The sequence below is a fragment of the Myotis brandtii genome, unplaced genomic scaffold (assembly GCF_000412655.1).
Source record: "Myotis brandtii unplaced genomic scaffold, ASM41265v1 scaffold344, whole genome shotgun sequence".
Classification (NCBI taxonomy): Eukaryota; Metazoa; Chordata; class Mammalia; order Chiroptera; family Vespertilionidae; genus Myotis; species Myotis brandtii.
This window is the reverse complement of record NW_005363247.1, coordinates 10,574,399-10,593,437: the sequence shown is the minus strand read 5'-3', so window position 1 is coordinate 10,593,437 and position 19,039 is coordinate 10,574,399. Positions and strand designations below refer to the sequence as shown.

The window sequence follows — 19,039 nt, the reverse complement described above, 5'->3', positions numbered from 1 at the left end:
TCTTACTTTTCATTCACAGGGATTAACTGGTGCACAATATTTAAGAGCTTAAAACCTATCTCTACTACTTACAAGCTTGTACAATTTACCACAACTCAGTTTCTGTCTCATGGGATCATTATGAGAGTTGCATATATCACATACAAAAGAAATAAAACAGTTTCTGTTTTATCATATTAAAAGATCTTTGCTACCTTATATGTAAACTATTTCAAAGTTCTAATTGTAGAGCCTAATTCCCTTGCACACATGTCATATTCTTCTTTTATTGGGGTGATACTGGTTGACAAAATTATACAGGTACACAATTCTACAACACATCATCTGTACACTGTATTGTGTGTTCATCACACCAAATCATTCTTCTTAAGTATACTAGGCCAAATTTATGAGCTCCTAAAGTTTTCACATTGCCTATTATATCAGATTTATTCTGCCTAATATTCAAGATGTTATGAAATCAACCATTCTAACCCCAATTAGTTTCAGGGGTGCCTAAATTCCAAAAAAAAATGGTTTATTAAATGACCTATAAATAATCTTTCTTTCCACACTGTTGCTCAGTAAGTTCTTCCTATTTGACATGTTCTTTAAATTGTTCGATTACTTTTCTTTTGACTCTCACAATAGGTTGTAAGAGGAAAGAGCATGTAAAAATGATAAACATTAGCTAATATTTATTACCAACTCTAAGCAATCAATTCTGAGGATATTTAGTTATTTCATTCCTTTTTCCCCCATTATCATTCCAATTAGTGTTAATAGGTTCAATTATAGAAAAAGTTTGATCTCAGAGAGGTTATATAATACCTAGTATATGTAGGTCACATAGGTTGGAATGTGAAGACCAATGCCCACATAGCTACTAATTAAAAGATGGCTGAGGGCAGAAACTAGGCTAAATACCTTTTATTCCTTAAAGTAAGCCAAAGTTGGATATTTTTAAAAGCATAATTAACATTTTATTTGATTAAGCATAATATACCCATTTCTTGGCATCCCTTCCCCTTCAGCCCTTCAAAAAACTGTTATTAAATAATATGTGTGCAGTTGTAGCAGATTTGTCCAGTGATTTCATTTTGGTTTTGACTGAAATGTGGGAATGGCATAGTCTAACATATTCCTGAGTATTCAGATCTTTATATTTTAGAATGAGCTTGATTTTTTTTTTCATTCTGTGATTTTCCTAGAAATAATATGACACTGTTCTTCCCAACCTTGCCAGTAATGTAAACAAATCTGGATTTGTGAAAAAGTTCCTTTCCTGTTTAGTCAGTTGTTTTCATGAAATGTGTCATTAGTATTTATTTCTGTCAAGCTTAGGATTTTATTGATATTTTACCATCAAACATAAAATGTGATGTGCACATTTTTGTGTTCCCCAACCATACTGAAAATGCAAATCTTCAACATAACATTTCATCTCTATTTCTTACACACTGTGTAAGAAATAGCATGCCAATTCCCTTCATATTTCAAAATGACCTAAATTAGATAGTTAACCCTTTTCCCAACATTTTGAAAAATTTTCCTCAAGAGATCTGAAGTATAAATATTATTTTCATATTTAATATACTTGAAGCCCCTTGTTTAATAACTGCTCAGGATTTGGGGAGTGTTTATGGCTGAGTTGTTTTATATAATATGCTTAAATCCTGGGAGTCTGAGACTGGAACCTGAAACTAAATGGTAAAGTACTCTTTCTCCTACAGGAAATTGGGGTGAATGATGAACATATAAACATTTCCTCTGACTCTAAAAGAAATCACCAGTGTAAATATGTCATTTAAAACTTCCATCCTGGAGTGATTCTAAAGTAGCTGTGCTTGTTTTTTTATATATACTATGGCCTAGGACAGTGGTTCTCAACCTGTGGGTCGCGACCCCTTTGGCCGTTGAACGACCCTTTCACAGGGGTCGCCTAAGACCATCCTGCATATCAGATATTTACATTACGATTCATAACAGTAGCAACATTACAGTTATGAAGTAGCAATGAAAATAATTTTATGGTTGGGTCACAACATGAGGAACTCTATTTAAAGGGCCAGACGGTTGAGAACCACTGGCCTAGGTCATATTTCTTAACCACTTTGACCTTAGTTTCTCGTCTTCAAAGTGGAGTTAATACTACTTACCTCAAAGTGTTTGAAAAAGTATTGGTTTCAAGTCAATTGGGGGCCTAATACCCTCACCTTAAGAAAGTCAGAAAGACTGATAGATTGCACGTTTCACCTTCTCCTAGCAATTTTGAGAGGGTAACCACAAAACCTTAAACACCCAGGTAACAGAGAGTGTTTAATTTCTTGGTTCTTCAAGCTCAAAAGTAAGATGAGAGTAGATAGGAACCATAAGCTTCCTCTGGGAGCAGAAAAGAGAAGAGGCTAGCTCCCTTTCCTGGTTGGTTGACAAATATGGTTCCATTGGTAACAATGGTTTGGGCTAAGGGATTTTAATGCTAGTACAGAGAAACAGTGGAGTTGGTGTTGGTCAAAGGAAACATTAACTAGTAGTGAGGAAGAATAGAATTTATCCTGCAGTACACTCAGTTTTGTTTTCTTCTCACTTAATCTATGTTATATGTGTAAAGAAGTAATTAACAACCTTCAATATCACAGTGCATGCTGTTTTACCTCAGTATTGTGGATGACTAGTCCTGTAGGTAGCACAAATATATAAGTTGCACCATGGAATGATTAAAGACGTGGCTAAATCAATGAGAATTATCTTACTGATATTACTAATAACAACCAAAAATACTGTATTTTGGCCAGGTTATATCATTGTAGAAAATTACTATCAAATAGTAAGATAGCTGGAAGAGTTCTGAACATATGGTGCAGTATTTTCAGAATGAACTCTCAAGAGAACTGTTGAGCTATTGAGAGAAGAACTTCTCAGTTGCTTAGACTGCTGAACTATAACATAAGGAGAATGCAGGGAATATCAATAAATCTAAGAGATATGTCTTCCTAGGGAAATCTGTGATCTTGAGGTATTATACATGAAATAAGCATTTCTTTCCTTAAAAATTAAATGAATTAAAATTAAAATGAACGTTAAAAATTATATAGCCTTGAAATAAAAGTACCTTCAATTCTGCATAGAAGGAATGTTGAAAGGCAATCACATCTAGTGTGAGATCATAGAAGAAATTTCAGAGGTCTAAATTACAAGAGGACCTAGCTGCATTTCTTCAGTATTTTCAGCAATGATGGTAAATAAATAGAAAATTAGGCAGCTTAGAATAAACAGGGAGTTTGGATAATGTGTATATGTCTTCAGGTTTTTAATATGTCTGAAACTAGTTGGACAGTTAAAATTTAATTTGGCTAAAGAAATAGAGCTTAAATATATTAAATATTCTTATGCACTTAGTACTTTTGACTCACAAAATCCATCATTTATAAGTTGTCCACTCTTCAATTTTATGAGATTAAGAATAACATCTAAAATAATGTGTTACTTCATAAATGCTTGCTACACATTCTGGGTACTTTTGAATATTGTGATCCCTAAGAAGATTTAAAGAAAGGAAGATGAAGTACATGTGATTGGAAATCTATTCATAATCTTGCTCAATCAGCAGTATTGCTACTAGTATCGCTATGTGGTTCGCAACAAGCCTACTGAATTGCTGGAGTACAACACAGCTGGCTGCTTATTCTGGCTTGCTTAATGCTTGCCCTGATTATGTAGCGTTCAGCTAAATATATGACTAAATATCTGACTCAACCACAGAGTAGTTAATTTATTGGCCACATGTGAGCATGATGTTAATCTTTCCTTCCAATGAAAAATTAGACATAGTCACCCCAAGGAAAATGAACCTGTCGAACTCCTGGAGCCAGCATAGATTGTATTTTACCATGTGTCCTTCTGTAATGCTATTTCCATCCCTCCCAAAGCTTGTTTGGGCTGTGCTTAAGACATAAAAACTTTACAATAAAACTCATGTGGATTAATTACTCTTTGATCTCTTTGTTCCCTTTTGTTAGCACCACAGTCATTTAGCATTCCTTGATTGCATCAACTATGTTGTTTTGTTTCCTGGATCAACCCTATTCTCCAGAAATGTTCTTCTTCTGTTAGTTTCCTTTGCTTCCAAGGTGGAAAGTACCTGTTTTTCAATATCCAACTTTATGGATGAATGTCTTTCTAGCTCTGAAATTATACCTGGTCAGATAATCATGTTTCAGAAACATGCTGAGTCAATCCTTAAAAAGTGGGTGTTAGAAAACTTGGGGGTGGAATAGCTTTTAAATATGTGATAAGAAAAAGTAATGAAAAGCATAAAGTAATTAAGTGATTTTTTTTTCCTGCGAAGATAATTCAGTAGAATGTTATTTTTGTTTTCTTAAACTGGGTTGGCTTGGATAATTTTTATAAGTGTAGAGAAAGGGAAGTATAGATATTGTTTTTCTATAGTGGGAATCCTTTGAAAAGAATTGCTGAGGAATTTTTGTAGCAGAAAGATATACTTGATGCTATCTTTCCTGACAGGAACATGTTAACTGTAATATTAACAAGCGTTGCCTATTTTTTATCTATGGAAGTAGAAGTGTCTGTAATAAAGATAATAAGAACACATTTTCCCCCACAGTATCTAAATTCATCTTATAATCTGCTTGCTTAGAATTTTAGATTATTTTTAAAGCTGGTGTGGAGTATATTTTAGGACCTCAAAATTCACCATGTTCTCAGTCTTCCATGAGTTCCATTGTAAGATGCTCACATTGATTTCTGCTCACATGTAACTGTTCTTTGCCAGGGCAATCCCATCCATAATATTCTGACTGTGGTGGGAATGAATAGTGTCTAATATCAAATAGTGCATGGATCATGGATAGAGACAAAAATACCCTCTCATAATATAGTGGGTGTATTTAAATATGCATAACTTGAAAATATTATTTCTAAATAATATGACGTATCAATTTTTATTTGTTTTATCTCAGTAGCTCATCTTTGATAACAGACTTTGCTTAATTGTGTAAGATGAAAGATATTTGTTGTGATAGCTAAATGTTTTTAGAGATCTAAGAAGTAATAATGCATATTAATTAAAAGAGATAAGAAAGGATACATAAGCCAGTATTTTTAATAGCAGAGCACACACTTTACTTTTTAATTAAATTTATCTCGCTTAAGAATTTAATGAATATGGCTAAATGCATAAGGAAGAGAAATGTGAGAAATTTTCATAATGCAGTCAAATCTGTAAAACACAGAAAGAGGAAATCATTCTATTTTTCCTTCCCTTGAAAGGCTGATATGAGGAGAGAAAAAGAAAAGAAGGATAATTCTGTGTGTCTGTGTCTATGGGTGTGTGTGTATGCTTGTGTGTGTTTTCATGAAGGTGTACATTGAATAGATTTAAATTGTTTTTTTTTCCAAATTAGCAAAATCTTGTTTGCTAAAAATCTAATTTTTCACTAATCAAAGGTAATTAAAATTTACCTTTCCTAGCAAGGTAAAGTACTTTAAAAAAAAATGACTATTTTCAAGTAGTCAAAGATCTATGTCACAGAATCAAAATAGCATCACAAATTGGTTGAAGGCCAAGTTCAAGGTACTTTCCTAAACTTGTAATACAAGAGTGAAATCAGCATACAAGAACAGAACCAGGCGCAGGCACTTTGCAATATCCTAGAACTTCAGATGTGAGAACACGTCAGCCAATTCTGACCTCCCCCACAGTGGGCAAGTCTCCTGTTAACAGGGAAAACAAGCATTTTGAGTTGTCCTCAGAGAAACAGAAAGATATTTGTCTCTATAGCAGGGCTTTTCTGCATTATTTAACATCTCAAAAATGCATATTAAATATGATTACTCCATTTTTCTTACCTTTGTTTCCTATTTAGGCCTCTAGAAGGCAATTATAGACATGTTTATGAAAAATGCTATAAGGAATTACAGTTTTCCCTTAACCTTAGAATACAGAAAAGTCATCGTCACTTACTTATGTTTATAAAGTTGTTGAAATGACTTAAGCTTGAGGAGTGGTGCAGATTGGGAGATCAGGTTTTACTTACTTATAGAACAGCATGTGGTTAGGTTTCCCACCTGCATGGCGACAGCCAAACTTACCATCATAAATTCACCTATTAGGAATTCATATTGTATGATTTTATGACGATTACAGCAAAGAGTATTCTTAGACAGCAGGTTGAATTCATGTAAGTGACAATTTGAGCCCTACCCTAGGAGTGCACATCTTTATTGCAGAAAATTCCTGATGCATGGTGATTTATTGCAAATGTAATTTTACCAGATTATTTTTTTTTCTACCTGGTTAAAATAAAAACTATGCTCGTTTCTCATTCTTCTTTTCATGCATATCATTTTAGAAGTAAATGTTTCATATTTATTTCTCACTTTCCCATTAATTTTTTCTCTTCAGGTGTAATCTAGCCCCTGTGGTGGAGTTTGCTGCAGATGTGGGAACTAAATCAGATTTTATTACCATGAATCCATCAGTTGTGCAAAGAGCATTTGGAGGCTTTCGGAATGAGAGTGACAGAGAAAAATTTGTGCACAGACTTTCCATGCTGAATGACAGTGTCCTTTGGATCCCTGCTTTCATGGTCAAAGGAGGAGAGAAGCACGTGGAGTGGGTTAATGCATTAATCCTTAAGAATAAACTGAAAGTGCGAACTGCCTATCCATCATTGAGACTTATTCATGCTGTCAGAGGGTAAGTGTCTGGAAAGGACCAGTCTGTCCTTGGCACAATGGAACACATAACTAAACCTTTTCCCTCGGCAGGGAGGAGCCTCCATAAACTCTCCCAGGGGGTATATGTTTTCATTATTGATAATGGCTACTCTATTCACCAACTTGAGTTTTATTTATGTGCTATAATATTTAGTTTATTCTTTTTCTTGAAAAGGCAAACATTTGAACTTGGCACTTACATATGTCTGCTCATTAACAAACTACTGATTTTTGTACTTTTCTGTGTTAAAGAATAGTGAGCATTCTTAGTAAAATTGATAAAACTTGGGTAATAAAACAATGGAAGTGCTAAGTGGCTAGTGGTGATATTGTTGAAGCATACATGTTTAATGTATTTAAGGAGCAGTTAAGACCCATCTGTAGCTAGGAGGCCTACTGGAGATAGAGAAGCTGGCTGAAATAATATTCCTTAATGTTTCCCCCCAAAGTTACAGATTCTATTTTTATGAATTAAGTTAACATTTCCCATTTATTTATTAACTCAAATGCAGAAGAAAAACCTAAGAAATAGACTCTTGTTTAAAAGTGGCAAATCACCAAAAGGCCAAATTCAGTCTTGTATATGTGTGTGTGATATGTATAACACAAAGATAAGCAATAATGTGTATTTATTGAACTTTTACTGAGTGTCAGGTGCTGTAGATACAAAAATAAAACAGAACTTACCACTGCTTTAAAGGAACACATAGGCTTATGGTGGAATCAGAGGCATGCACAGTTGACTAGGACATAAACAAATGTTAAGGAGGTATGTTGTTCAGAGTGTAGAATTTGTCCCTCATATTAACAAAGAAGTCTTAAAAGTCGGACATTTGAACTAGACCTTAAAAATAGAATAACAATTGTCGGAAGAGAGAAAGAGACAACCAAACAAAGAAATGCTATGGCATCATTAGAGCAAACTGAGGCAGGAAATGATTAAGTACACAGTACACTTGTGGAGTATTGTGGAGCATTGTACTACAGAGTTGGAAAAATTACTTGTGTTCTGGTTGGGAAGAGAATCAATTTTATCCTGCATTAAGCACAGTTAGCTGTGTGCATTTAGGAGAGTAAATCTTGTAACTGCAGACTCTGCATTGGCAAGAAGAGGTGCTAGAGGAATGAAAACCAATTAGGCTTTTTGACTAATTGACTCATAAATTGATAAAAATGTAGGGCAGAATCAGTGGAGATGGAAAGGAAGGGCAAGTTCAGGGGACCAATTGAATACAGTGAATAGAAGTCCTAAAAGAAAGTGGTTAACAACCCCAGAGTTAAAAATAGTTTTCTTAATCTACTATAATTGGGCCTCGGCTAGTATTTTCCTTTGGTTTTGTTACTGAGATACTCCCCTCAAAGATTTACCATTTCCTTGTTCTGTCTAAAGATAGTTTCTTGGATTGTATTATTCTGTGAACAATTGCATTCTTATATTGGATTATGTTTATTCAACATTTTCTCTTGATGTTTGACACAAAGTTTCAACAAAATGAGATAAAAATATGCCCATTTAGAGGAAAAGTATTTTTTACGTTACAAAGATTTCTGTTAATTACAATTTGAAAAAACAATGTTCTTTTTATATAATGTGTTCTTAACAGAATCACTTAATAATGCATTGTGCTAAGACTATATACTATTCTTTGAGATGTCAATGTCGAGTATCATTTGATTCAGAGAAAAACTTAAAAATATGCTGCTTTACGCATGCACACGCTCTGACACATACAGTCACCACTCATTAAGATTCAAAAACAAATGTTTTGAAGTAATTCCTGAGTATATGAAACTAATTAGAAAATCCATTACTCTGAATTAGTACTTTTTTAATAAACTATTTTTACAGCATTTTTAGGTTCACAGCAAAAGCAAGAGAAAGTTACAAAGATTTCCCATATACCCCATGCCTCCCCAAACTCACATAGCTTCCCTCATTATCAACATCTTTCACAGTTATACATTTGTTAAAATTGATGAATTTTCATTGAAAGTTATTATCACCCAAAGTCCATAGTTTACACTGCAGTTCACTCCTAGTTTGCACATTCTGTGGGCTTTGGCAGATGTATAATGACATGTAGCCATCAATAGAGTATTACTAAACAGTAGTTTAACTGCCCTAAAATCATCTCTGCTCAGCCTATTCACCCTTCCTTCCCCATTAATACATGGCAAGCACTGATCTTTTTGTTGTCTCCATAGTTTAACCTTTTCTGGAATGTTATATATTTGAATAAGATAGTATGTTGCCCTTTAATATTGGCTTCTTTTACTTAAAATATGCTTTAAAGATTTCTCCTTGTCTTTGCATGGCTTGATAGCTCATTTCCTTTAAGTGGGGAATAATATTCCATTGTCTGGATGTACCAATTTATATATTCACTCATCTGTTGATTCCAAGTTTTGGCCATCATGAATAAAGCTTCTGTAAGCATCTGTGTGCAGATTTTTGGGTAGACATAGTTTTCTAGTCATTTGGATAAATGGCAAGGTATGATTGCTGGATCTTATAATAAAAGTATGTTTAGTTTTGTAAGAAATTTCCAAACTGTCTTCCAAAGTGTCTGTACCATTTTTATATTCCCATCAATAATGAATGTGAATTCCTATAGCTCCACATCCTCACCAATATTTTGTTTTCCCAGTGTTCTGGATTTTGGCTATTCTAATAGGAATGTAGTGATATTTTGTAGTTATTTTAATTTTCATTTCTCTGATGACATATGATATCCAGTGTCTTTTAATGTGCTTATTTGCCATCTATATCTTTTCTTTAGTGAGATGTCTTTTAAGGTCTTTGACCCATTTCTTAGTCAAGTTGTTAGTTTTCTTGTTGAGTTGTATATATTTAGGATAACTGTTCTTTATCAGATATATATTTTGGACATATTTTCCCCTGGTCTGTGACTTGTCTTCTCATTCTCATGACATTGCCTTTTGTAGAATATTATTTATTATTTTTAATGAAATCCAGGTTATCATTTATTTCTTTTATAGATCATGACTTTGGGTATTATATCTGAAAAGTCCTTGCCAAACACAAAGTTATGTAGATTTTCTTCTATGAGTTATCTTCTAAGAGTTTTATAATTTTGCATTTTACATTTATATCTGTAGTCTATTTTCAGTTAAATTTTGTGAAAGATGTAAGGTCTGTGTGTAGATTCATTGTTTTGTATGACGATGTCCTGTAGTTCCAGCGCCATTTTGTTGAAAATAGTGTTTTTACTCCATTATATTATCTTTGCTTCTTTGTCAAACATTAATTGACTATATTTGTGTGGGTCTGTTTCTGGGCTCTTTACCTATTTTGTTGATCTGTTTGTCTATTTTTCACCAACACCTAGTAGTCCTGATTACTGTAGCTTTATAGTAATTCTTGAAGTCAGGTAGTGTCTGCTGACTTTTTCTTACTCATCAATATCCTGTTGACTATTATGGGCTTTTTGCCTTTCTGTATAATCTTTGGGATTAGTAACTTTGTTCTTTAGATTTTGGTTTATATTTCTCAGTTTACCACCAGTAACAAAACACAAAATAAGAAGCACGGTTCAAATAGGGCATTTTCAATTAATTAGAGTCCAGGTAGGATTATGTATTATTAACAACAATGAATTCATATGGGCTTTTTACAGATATATTAAACATAGAAATTGCACAACTTTTAATAATTAGTTCATCAGACTCTCCTTTTACGTTTTGTACACGTTTCTTCCTTATCTTTATAAGTATAAACTACCTCACTAATTTCTAAGCATTTTATTTCAAAGAGCAAGACCAAACTTCTGACTGCTGGTGGTGATGTTAATGGTATGCTTTCTTTTTATTACTGTGCTTTAGGTGTTTTTGACAAGACTTATCTTGAATTCTCCAGAAACAACTTATCTTGCTACTTTCCTGGTCATGTATCTAATTACACATTCCCCCTGAAATGTCAAGTGATTGAGTTCTAAACTGTAGCCCAGGATATAAAAAGTAGCTGTAGAGATGCCTTTCACATTTCAAATATTTTGGAAATTCATACACATGGTGTATGTGAAAGGTAATTTCACTTATAGAATTAATAACACATTAGTGCATGTAATGTTGCATTTTGTCGTAATGTTTGTAGTCTGTGCAGCTACTAAAACGCTGAAAGAAAATAAGGAAGTGATGAAACAAGAGTCACAGGATAACAAAACAATAGCAAAATTCCCAAAGTTCTGTTCTTTATGTATCTGTTTTCCATCTCTCTGAAATGGCGTGGTTAATACAATGCAGTAAAATAGTTGAGAGAGTTTCATATCCTCTGCTGATCACTGGAGTTTGTTGTCTCTCATGAAAGGTTTAGAGAACTCTACATACATTTTAGGGAGCATATAATCACCATGTTAAAAAGGCCTTTCCATGTACTGCAGCTACAAGTAGAAAGTTTAAGCTATTTGGAAAGCAAAGTTTCTTGAACAGAATGGGAATCATTTAAGTAGTTTTCATTTTGTCAAGCTTCATTATTTAAACATTTTCCTCTCTGAAAATTATGATGGCTTACTAATTTTAAACATCCATTCATTTGCAGGGTTTTTTGAAAAGCTCTAAAAATATAACTCTCAACCTTAAAACTCAAAGAGATTCTTACATGATATTTTAATATATGGTCATTCTTCCCAAGCCATATTAAGTGAAGCTGGAGGAAAAAATATAGATATAGTCTAAGTTTTAAAACAGTCAACATAAGGAAAGGGTAATTTAATAGGGACAAATAAAAGATATAATTTCAGCCCTAGCTGGTTTGGCTCAGTGGATAGAGCATCGGCTTGCGGACTGAAGGGTCCCAGGTTCGATTCCAATCAAGGGCACATGCCTGGAGGGTCCCAGGTTCGATTCCAGTCAAGGGCACATGCCTGGGTTGCGGGCTCGATCCCCAGTAAGGGGGCATTCAGGAGGCAGCCAATCAATGATTCTCTCTCATCATTGATGTTTCTCTCTCTCCCACTTCCTTCCTCTCTGAAATCAATAAAAATATATTTTAAAAAGATATAATTACAAATTTAAATGTATCAACTGGTTTGGGATTGCAAGCTTCTCATTGGTATTCTTCAGAAGCCCTACATGTCTACTTATTTTATTTTTTAAAAAATATTTCTTGTAAAGAATGGAACAATTTTCATAATATTTTAAGAGTGAAGAAGGGATTTTGAAACTATAAACTGACTCATTGAAACTTCAAAATATTATTATAACATATAAAAATTATCTAACCCATAATATAATATACAATTTTAAATTATTATGTAAAACATTCAAAAATATTTTATAAAATATCATGTTAAGCAAAAAAATATCTATTTTTATAATTAATCTCGTTTGATTCATAATAACTAGGTACTGTTGTTTTTTTTAGGGATGGTTATATTTAATTTCCTAACTTTTAACACGGTAGCAAAAACAAAACAAACACAAAGAACACGAATAGTTTAAAAAATAGATCCTCAGTTCCACTATCAATTGCTATAGATAATTACTTAAGAATTCTCCCAGGAACTAGCCTGGCCAATGTGGCTCAGTGGTTTAGCGACAACCTATGAACCAGGAGGTAATGGTTTGATTCTTGGTCAGGGCCTATGCCTGGGTTGTGGGCTTGATCCCCAGTAGAGGGTGTGCAGAAGGCAGGTGATTCTCATCATTGATGTTTTTATCTCTCTCCCTCTCTCTTCTTCTCTCTGAGATCAATACAAAGCATATTTAAATTTTAAAAAAATTCTTCCATGAGATAAATAAATGAGTATATTTTTAAATTATGTTTTACATAACTAAATATTTGTAAATTCTTAGTTGTATATTAGAATCATATGCACACTTATGCAAATTTTTTTGAAGTTTGCACTTTAGGGAGTTTGCTCTTATTGTTCTCCTCTTCATTCCTCTATTTCTTATTATACTGCTCTTATTTCTATTCAGATATTTATTTTTAAGAGCTTAATTGATTTAAACTTTATATTTGTTTACAATCAGTCCTGGAAAAAATATCCGAACATTTATATTTGGATCCTTTGCCCTCTGGCAATTATGACTATTATTAAACTATTTAAAATAAATCAATTATTTTTAATGTATATGACCCATTAGTTTTATTATTTTAATTCTACTGTAACAAAAATAATGTTTGTGTCCTATTTTGTCACCACATTCTAACTAATAATTTGTTTTAATATAATTGACTCTACTCATCAAATTAATAAGCTTGTACTTTGTATTAATCAAGACAAACATGATTGAAAATTCACTGGTGATTATTGAGTTTGGTAAAAGTAGATATGTTCTGTGATGTCACTATTAATAGTCATTCTAAAGTTATCCAACAATTTTATATGCTAATATCTTCAACAAAATGAATTTTAAGGACAAAATAAATTGAGTGAATATAGATTTTTAAAATTTTGGTACAAGTTCTACTTGTGACATTTGTTCTTTATCTTTTAGTGGAGAATACATATGCTATCCTTTTTTAAATATTTGACAAATATTCCAGATGTTTTTTTATTTGAAGGATAATTTAACAGTTATAATAAATGTGCAAGTGTGAGATAAATTGACTACATAAGTGCTTTAAATTTTCTTGGAATTAAGAATTTTCATTTGAAATGCTTGATATGCCCCTCATGACCTACAGCAGTGTTTCTCAAATTAGTTTGCAGATATATATTGCAGAGTGTGAGGAAATGTTCTTATTCTCTTTAAAACATGTTTTTACATTGATCCAAACTGAGAATATTTGCTTACAGAATGTTCAATAATCTTTTAGGTTGATTTCCAAGGATGGTAAACAAAAAAACAAAACAAAACAAAAAACACCTCTCCTATTCTGACTGTAGACAAGACTATTTTCAATCTTGAGTCTCAAATATGTATCTTTTAAAATGTGGATATTGACATAAATAATCATTTGGATTCCTTTGGGCTTCCACTTTTACTGGTTCTGTCCTTTGTTCTTACTAAAGTGCATATTCAAACCACCACAATAAACATTTGTACTTGATTTTCATAAACATTTTCAAAAATGTCTCCTCTATAATCTAAAGAAACTTCATTTAACTTTTGATCACCACAGTAATAGAGATAGCTCACTAAAATATTCCTACTTTCAAGTAATATCTCTTGGAATTTAAATATTCTTAATATTTTTAATACCATAATTTAACTAACCCACCCTCATCTGAATTTTTACTGTTGATAGTAAAAGATACACACACAACCAAATGTATATAAATAGATATAGAAAATATAGGCACATATGTTTGTTATGATGCTACATAGTCTATTGAATTTATTCTTTCTTTGGATTTCTGCAATTATTAAACTTTAAAAAATCATAACTGTTTATAAATGGAAATTATGGAAAATTATTTCTCGACTAGTATATGTTACATATATGAAAAATAAAAATAGTATATACATATGCTGTATATACACATAATGTATATTTAATATTTAATGTACTATTAATATTTCATATATACTCACAAAGTACATAATATAATGTTATATATATTTATAGAAAATATAAAATATGAATAGTGTGTATATATTCCATACAAGTTGTTTTGTTAGACCTTTTGCACATTAGACACAGTATCAATAATACATTGACTTTCCTTATAATTATATATTGTTGATTTATATTCAACTTGTTATCACTTGGGATTTTCAAAAGTTGATTTTGTACTTAATATGTAGCAAAAGTCTCATATTTTATATTTATGTTGTTGGTATTTGTTGTGCTATCTTGAACTTATTCCTAGTAATTTCATTTTGTGTTGGGAGGATAAGCATTTTTTACACTATTACTGTGACTACATAATTTTTTAGTTATTTCATTTTATTTAGAATATAAGATAAGATTCTAATTAATCTGCATATTTCACAAATAGTATACTTATTTCTTCATTTTTGCCATTAAATAAAATTATGTTGAATAATGGGCTATCACTTAATATACCCTCCTAAATTTCCCATGGTTTTGCTGGGTTATTGATGTTTTCTTATGGCATGCAGCCAGTAAACTGGCTGATTCACAATTAATGATCAAGGTCATGATTCCTAGCTTGTTGGTATAAATGTAAGCAGAAATAACAAGCCTTAGAGAAATCAAATAAAGTGACATTTCTAGCTCACCTCTTATTTATGTAGCTGTCACTCTGTTGTAAAATATTTCTTTGGTCCAGTATATCTATTAAAAGAAGCATACATTAGTTGCTAAAGTATGTTTTTTGTGTGGCTCTTAAAAAATAAACAGATTGTATTTTTACACATCTCCCAGCATCAACTCTCCCTCCACCCCCGTTTTAAGATTACAAAATAAATACTATTTCTCAGACTTTAATTACTGCACTTATTTTTCAGATGTGAAAATTTGTCAATTTTAAATGAGTATACAAAAAAGGCTATATAAAATTAGGGTGATCCTCTGTAGACTACCAGTAAATTCATGTGAATGGCATGTGCTTGCCCAATAATTTGAATCAGACCAGGCTCCAAAAAGAGCCCCCACTAAAAGTGTAGGCTGAAATAGACCATTAGCAGATTTCAGGAAACTTAAGTTCATCACTGTTGTTCAAATGGATTGTGTTAGAATATTGAATCTACTCAGTCACGTAAGTAAAAGCAATTTAATAAAACAACTTTGAAAATGGATACATTCACTCCAAATGCCTTCTGGAAATGGCTTATTGGTTCTAAATTTGATCTTAGGCCAAACACATTTTCATATGGTTTCTATTTTGACCAATGAGCAACACAGCTGTAATATTTCTTTATAAAACATGTATCCTTCTTTAATGCCTTTGAGCAGTTAGATACTGCATTTGGGGTGTTCTAAGCCTCATAATTTTTCATAATGGAATATTTCTTCCCTTACTGGGGACTCTGATATCCACCCTTCTGGCATTGCCCCATTTCCTGATATCTTAAATCTTTTTACTCTCGTGTCACAATATTATTTCCTAGCAGTTCCCATTATTCATATTTCATCCTGGAATGTGAAAATATTCATAGCTTATATCTGAGAAGTCATTCACAGGTGTATGGCTTAAACAGGAACCTGTGAGAAACAGAGCTGCCAGGCTGCCCTTGGCCAGCATGTTCTCTCATTGAGAATAAAAAGGCTCTGCAAATATCTAGAATGTCTTTTGACAAGTGGGGAAGCATTCATGGCACTCAGTGACATAGGCATATCCTGGTTTTTCTCCTGGGTATACATTTTCTCTCTTCTCCACTTGGATAACTTCTACTCCTTCAAGTCTCCGTTGAAAGGTAAGTTCCAATAGGGCACAATTCCTCACTCTTGTGTCTTTTCTCTGTATTTTCTTCACAAGTAATGAATGTCTCTAATAAAACATTCATCAAAATGTATGATTATTATTCATTTTGTTCTCTGTTTATATTGTAAATTACATGAGAGCAAAGATTTATTTATTTATCTCTTTATCTTAGAAGTTTGAAAACCTCATACTCCTTATGGTGAGGGCTGAGGTACAGGTGCAGAGGGGTGGAGAATAGAGTCATGAAAAAGAACAAAGTTGTGTTGAACTTTGGTTTAGGGTTACTTCTTTAGAGCAATCAAAGAAGCAGGGTAGCAAGTAGAATGGAAGAAAAACATTTTTAATCATTCTGGCTACCACCAGAAATCATATTAGCTTATGTTGAAGCAGAGGGAAACCATGCCAGTAAGGAAGGTTTGAATCTCAAATAATGAGAATAGAACCTGGATAGCTTGTCTTCCCAGCAATTTGTTAATTAATCAACTCGTACATATTAAGAACCAACTTGTGCCCAGTATCCACAAAACCCACAAAATTGTGATATCAACGCTTACTAAATTTTACCTGCCTAAGGTGTTGTTAGAATGAAAATATAAGATTAACTTCTGATTAACAAATAAGTGGATCAAAATAATGAAGTGTGAAACTTGGGAATATCTACCCTGGCCACCGAGAAAGTTACCATAGATTCATAATTTAAAACGTAATGTTATCTCTTGAATATTATCTTTCAAATTCTGATATATATAAGATTAACTTCTGATTAACAAATAAGTGGATCATAATAATGAAGTGTGAAACTTGGGAATATCTATCCTGGCCACCTGAGAAAGTTACCATAGTTTCATAATTTAAAACTTAATGTTATCTCTTGAATATTATCTTTCAAATTCTGACATATATGTTAGAGAGAGAGAGAGAGAGAGAGGAGAAGATAGAGGGAAATCTATGAATATTTTATAAAGAATTTACTATTCTGCTCTTGAGAAGAAAAATTATTATTTTAAACACTTTAGCCAGGGAAAGAAATGTATTTTCATTATTTTTTAAGTTCCAAGAGTATATTCAGAATAAAGGTTTATACTGCTATATTTAAGAGCTACAGGAAAAATTCATGCATTTATTTTTATATGTTATATTTGTTACATGCATTTGGGTTGTTTTTGGTTGTGTTTTTTTGTTTTTTTGCCTTTTTGCTTTTAAGACCCAATCTTGTAATGACTGGTGGTAGAAAATACATGCATAATCTTAGAAATTCCCCTGTTTCTCTGACCTTTCAGGAAAAAAGAGGAACACTGATCAATATGCAAAAAATGTATTGAATTAATCTGCATAAAGCTATTCTAACTTAAGTCCAAGTGACTGGGCAATTACTACATTCAGAGATTTCTTATAAACATTAAAATAATTAGTTGTAAATTTAAAATAAAAGGCAAACCTAATGGATTTTTAAGAAGTGAATATCTCTAGATAATGAGTTTGCTGGGAAGGTTATTGAATCAAGTGTCCCATAAATCTTTAAAATTTACAATTTCTTATCTTCTTGGAATAATTTAGCTCTGGTTTAGACCTAATGGATTTTTAAGAAGTGAATATCTCTAGATATTGAGTTTGCTGGGAAGGTTATTAAATCAAGTGTCCCATAAATCTTTAAAAATTTACAATTTCTTATCTCCTTGGAATAATTTAGCTTTGGTTTAGCTTGAAGGCAATAGTTTAGATTAGGTGTTTTCAAATGATTGATTATAGACAATCAGTTAACTCTAGCTTCTAATATGGTTGATCAGATTATCATAGCCTCAGGCTACAACTTCCAAATTATGGCTATAGGTATTTGAAATGCCAACTCAAAATAACATGTTAGAAGAGAGTAAAGCAAAAAACTTGGGGTTTGCCCACTAGACTTTTCATGTAGGAAAGAAGTCCCTGATAGAGACTTTGGCATATTCATAAGTCTGTGTACCAGACCTCATTACCTAAGCAATGATATTACTATATTTAGTTATATTCCTTGATTAAATTTTCCTGGAGAAAATATGACTGTAATGCTAGCATACTAAGAACTCAGTCACATTCAATTCTACCCTGTTCCACTTTTGTCTTCCAAACCATCACCTAATGACCGTGTTTGGTGGTCAAATGGAATGTGTAGCAGGGAAGATTGGGGTGGCAGTTGCTATTTTACTATTAGTCTCTTATCAGGAATAAACTAATTTTGTTTCAGGCAGTATACATTTTTATTGTCAACACCCAATTGTTTTCAAAACAAAAGTATGGTCCATAGTGCTTGTCTCATTCTCTAATTCCTCATTTAAAGCACACTCTTGAAGAAAAGATTGCCATTTGATGTATCTCTAGAGATGGTCAAATCAGTGAAAAAATCTACTTAACCCTCTGTAAAAAATAAACAAAGTTTTATACAATAATTGGGAAATCTTAGGTACTTAGTTTGTATAGATTCCATTGATGAATTATATGAACTATGTTTTCTTAGCCTTTATAACAATTTCAGAGAAATTTTCCAAAATTAATTAGGCTGTAGCACCAAACAACTGAGTTCAGAATTATAGCTTCATTGTTTCAGATATCCAACAATACTTATGCTAGTTAAGTTTTAGATGCAATTAAAAGGCTAAAACAATCATGTAACGTCTAAAATGCAAAGAATTCTATATTATACTATTAATATTTTTGATAATTTAGTCTAATAAGAACCAAGATTTTTTTTTTCCTTTGCTCCAGTGGATTTTACTTAAAATTATCACCTGCAGCTAAAGTAATCATTTTGGATTTTATTCCATGGATGATCTTACTTCTCTCAGTAGAATTCTGTAAACTTTCTTTTTTATTTATATTTATTTTTATGTCTTTTGTAGAATGAAAATAGCAATTTATTTTAATTCTTCAAATGCAGTTAATAACAAAATAGCAATTAATATCTCAATAAATTATCCTGACATATATTAGGTGTTTTACCTGTGTAAATTAATCTGACTTGTATTACCAATACAGGTTTTTTTTTT

The 19,039-nt window shown here is 32.2% G+C and overlaps 1 protein-coding gene across 3 annotated transcripts in view; it reads left to right on the top strand.

Moving 5' to 3' along the window:
* The window catches only part of ST8SIA4 (ST8 alpha-N-acetyl-neuraminide alpha-2,8-sialyltransferase 4), a 101,630-nt gene that overhangs the window by 36,126 nt on the left and 46,465 nt on the right, over positions 1-19,039 (top strand). For all 3 annotated transcript variants that reach the window (XR_001363159.1, XM_014544008.1, XM_005871534.2), the window contains one exon: positions 6,404-6,697. Coding sequence is in view for 2 of the 3 variants with exons in the window: in XM_014544008.1 (XP_014399494.1) it covers positions 6,404-6,697 (294 nt within the window). In the remaining variant the exon portion in view is untranslated. The remainder of the gene's footprint in view (positions 1-6,403; positions 6,698-19,039) is intronic.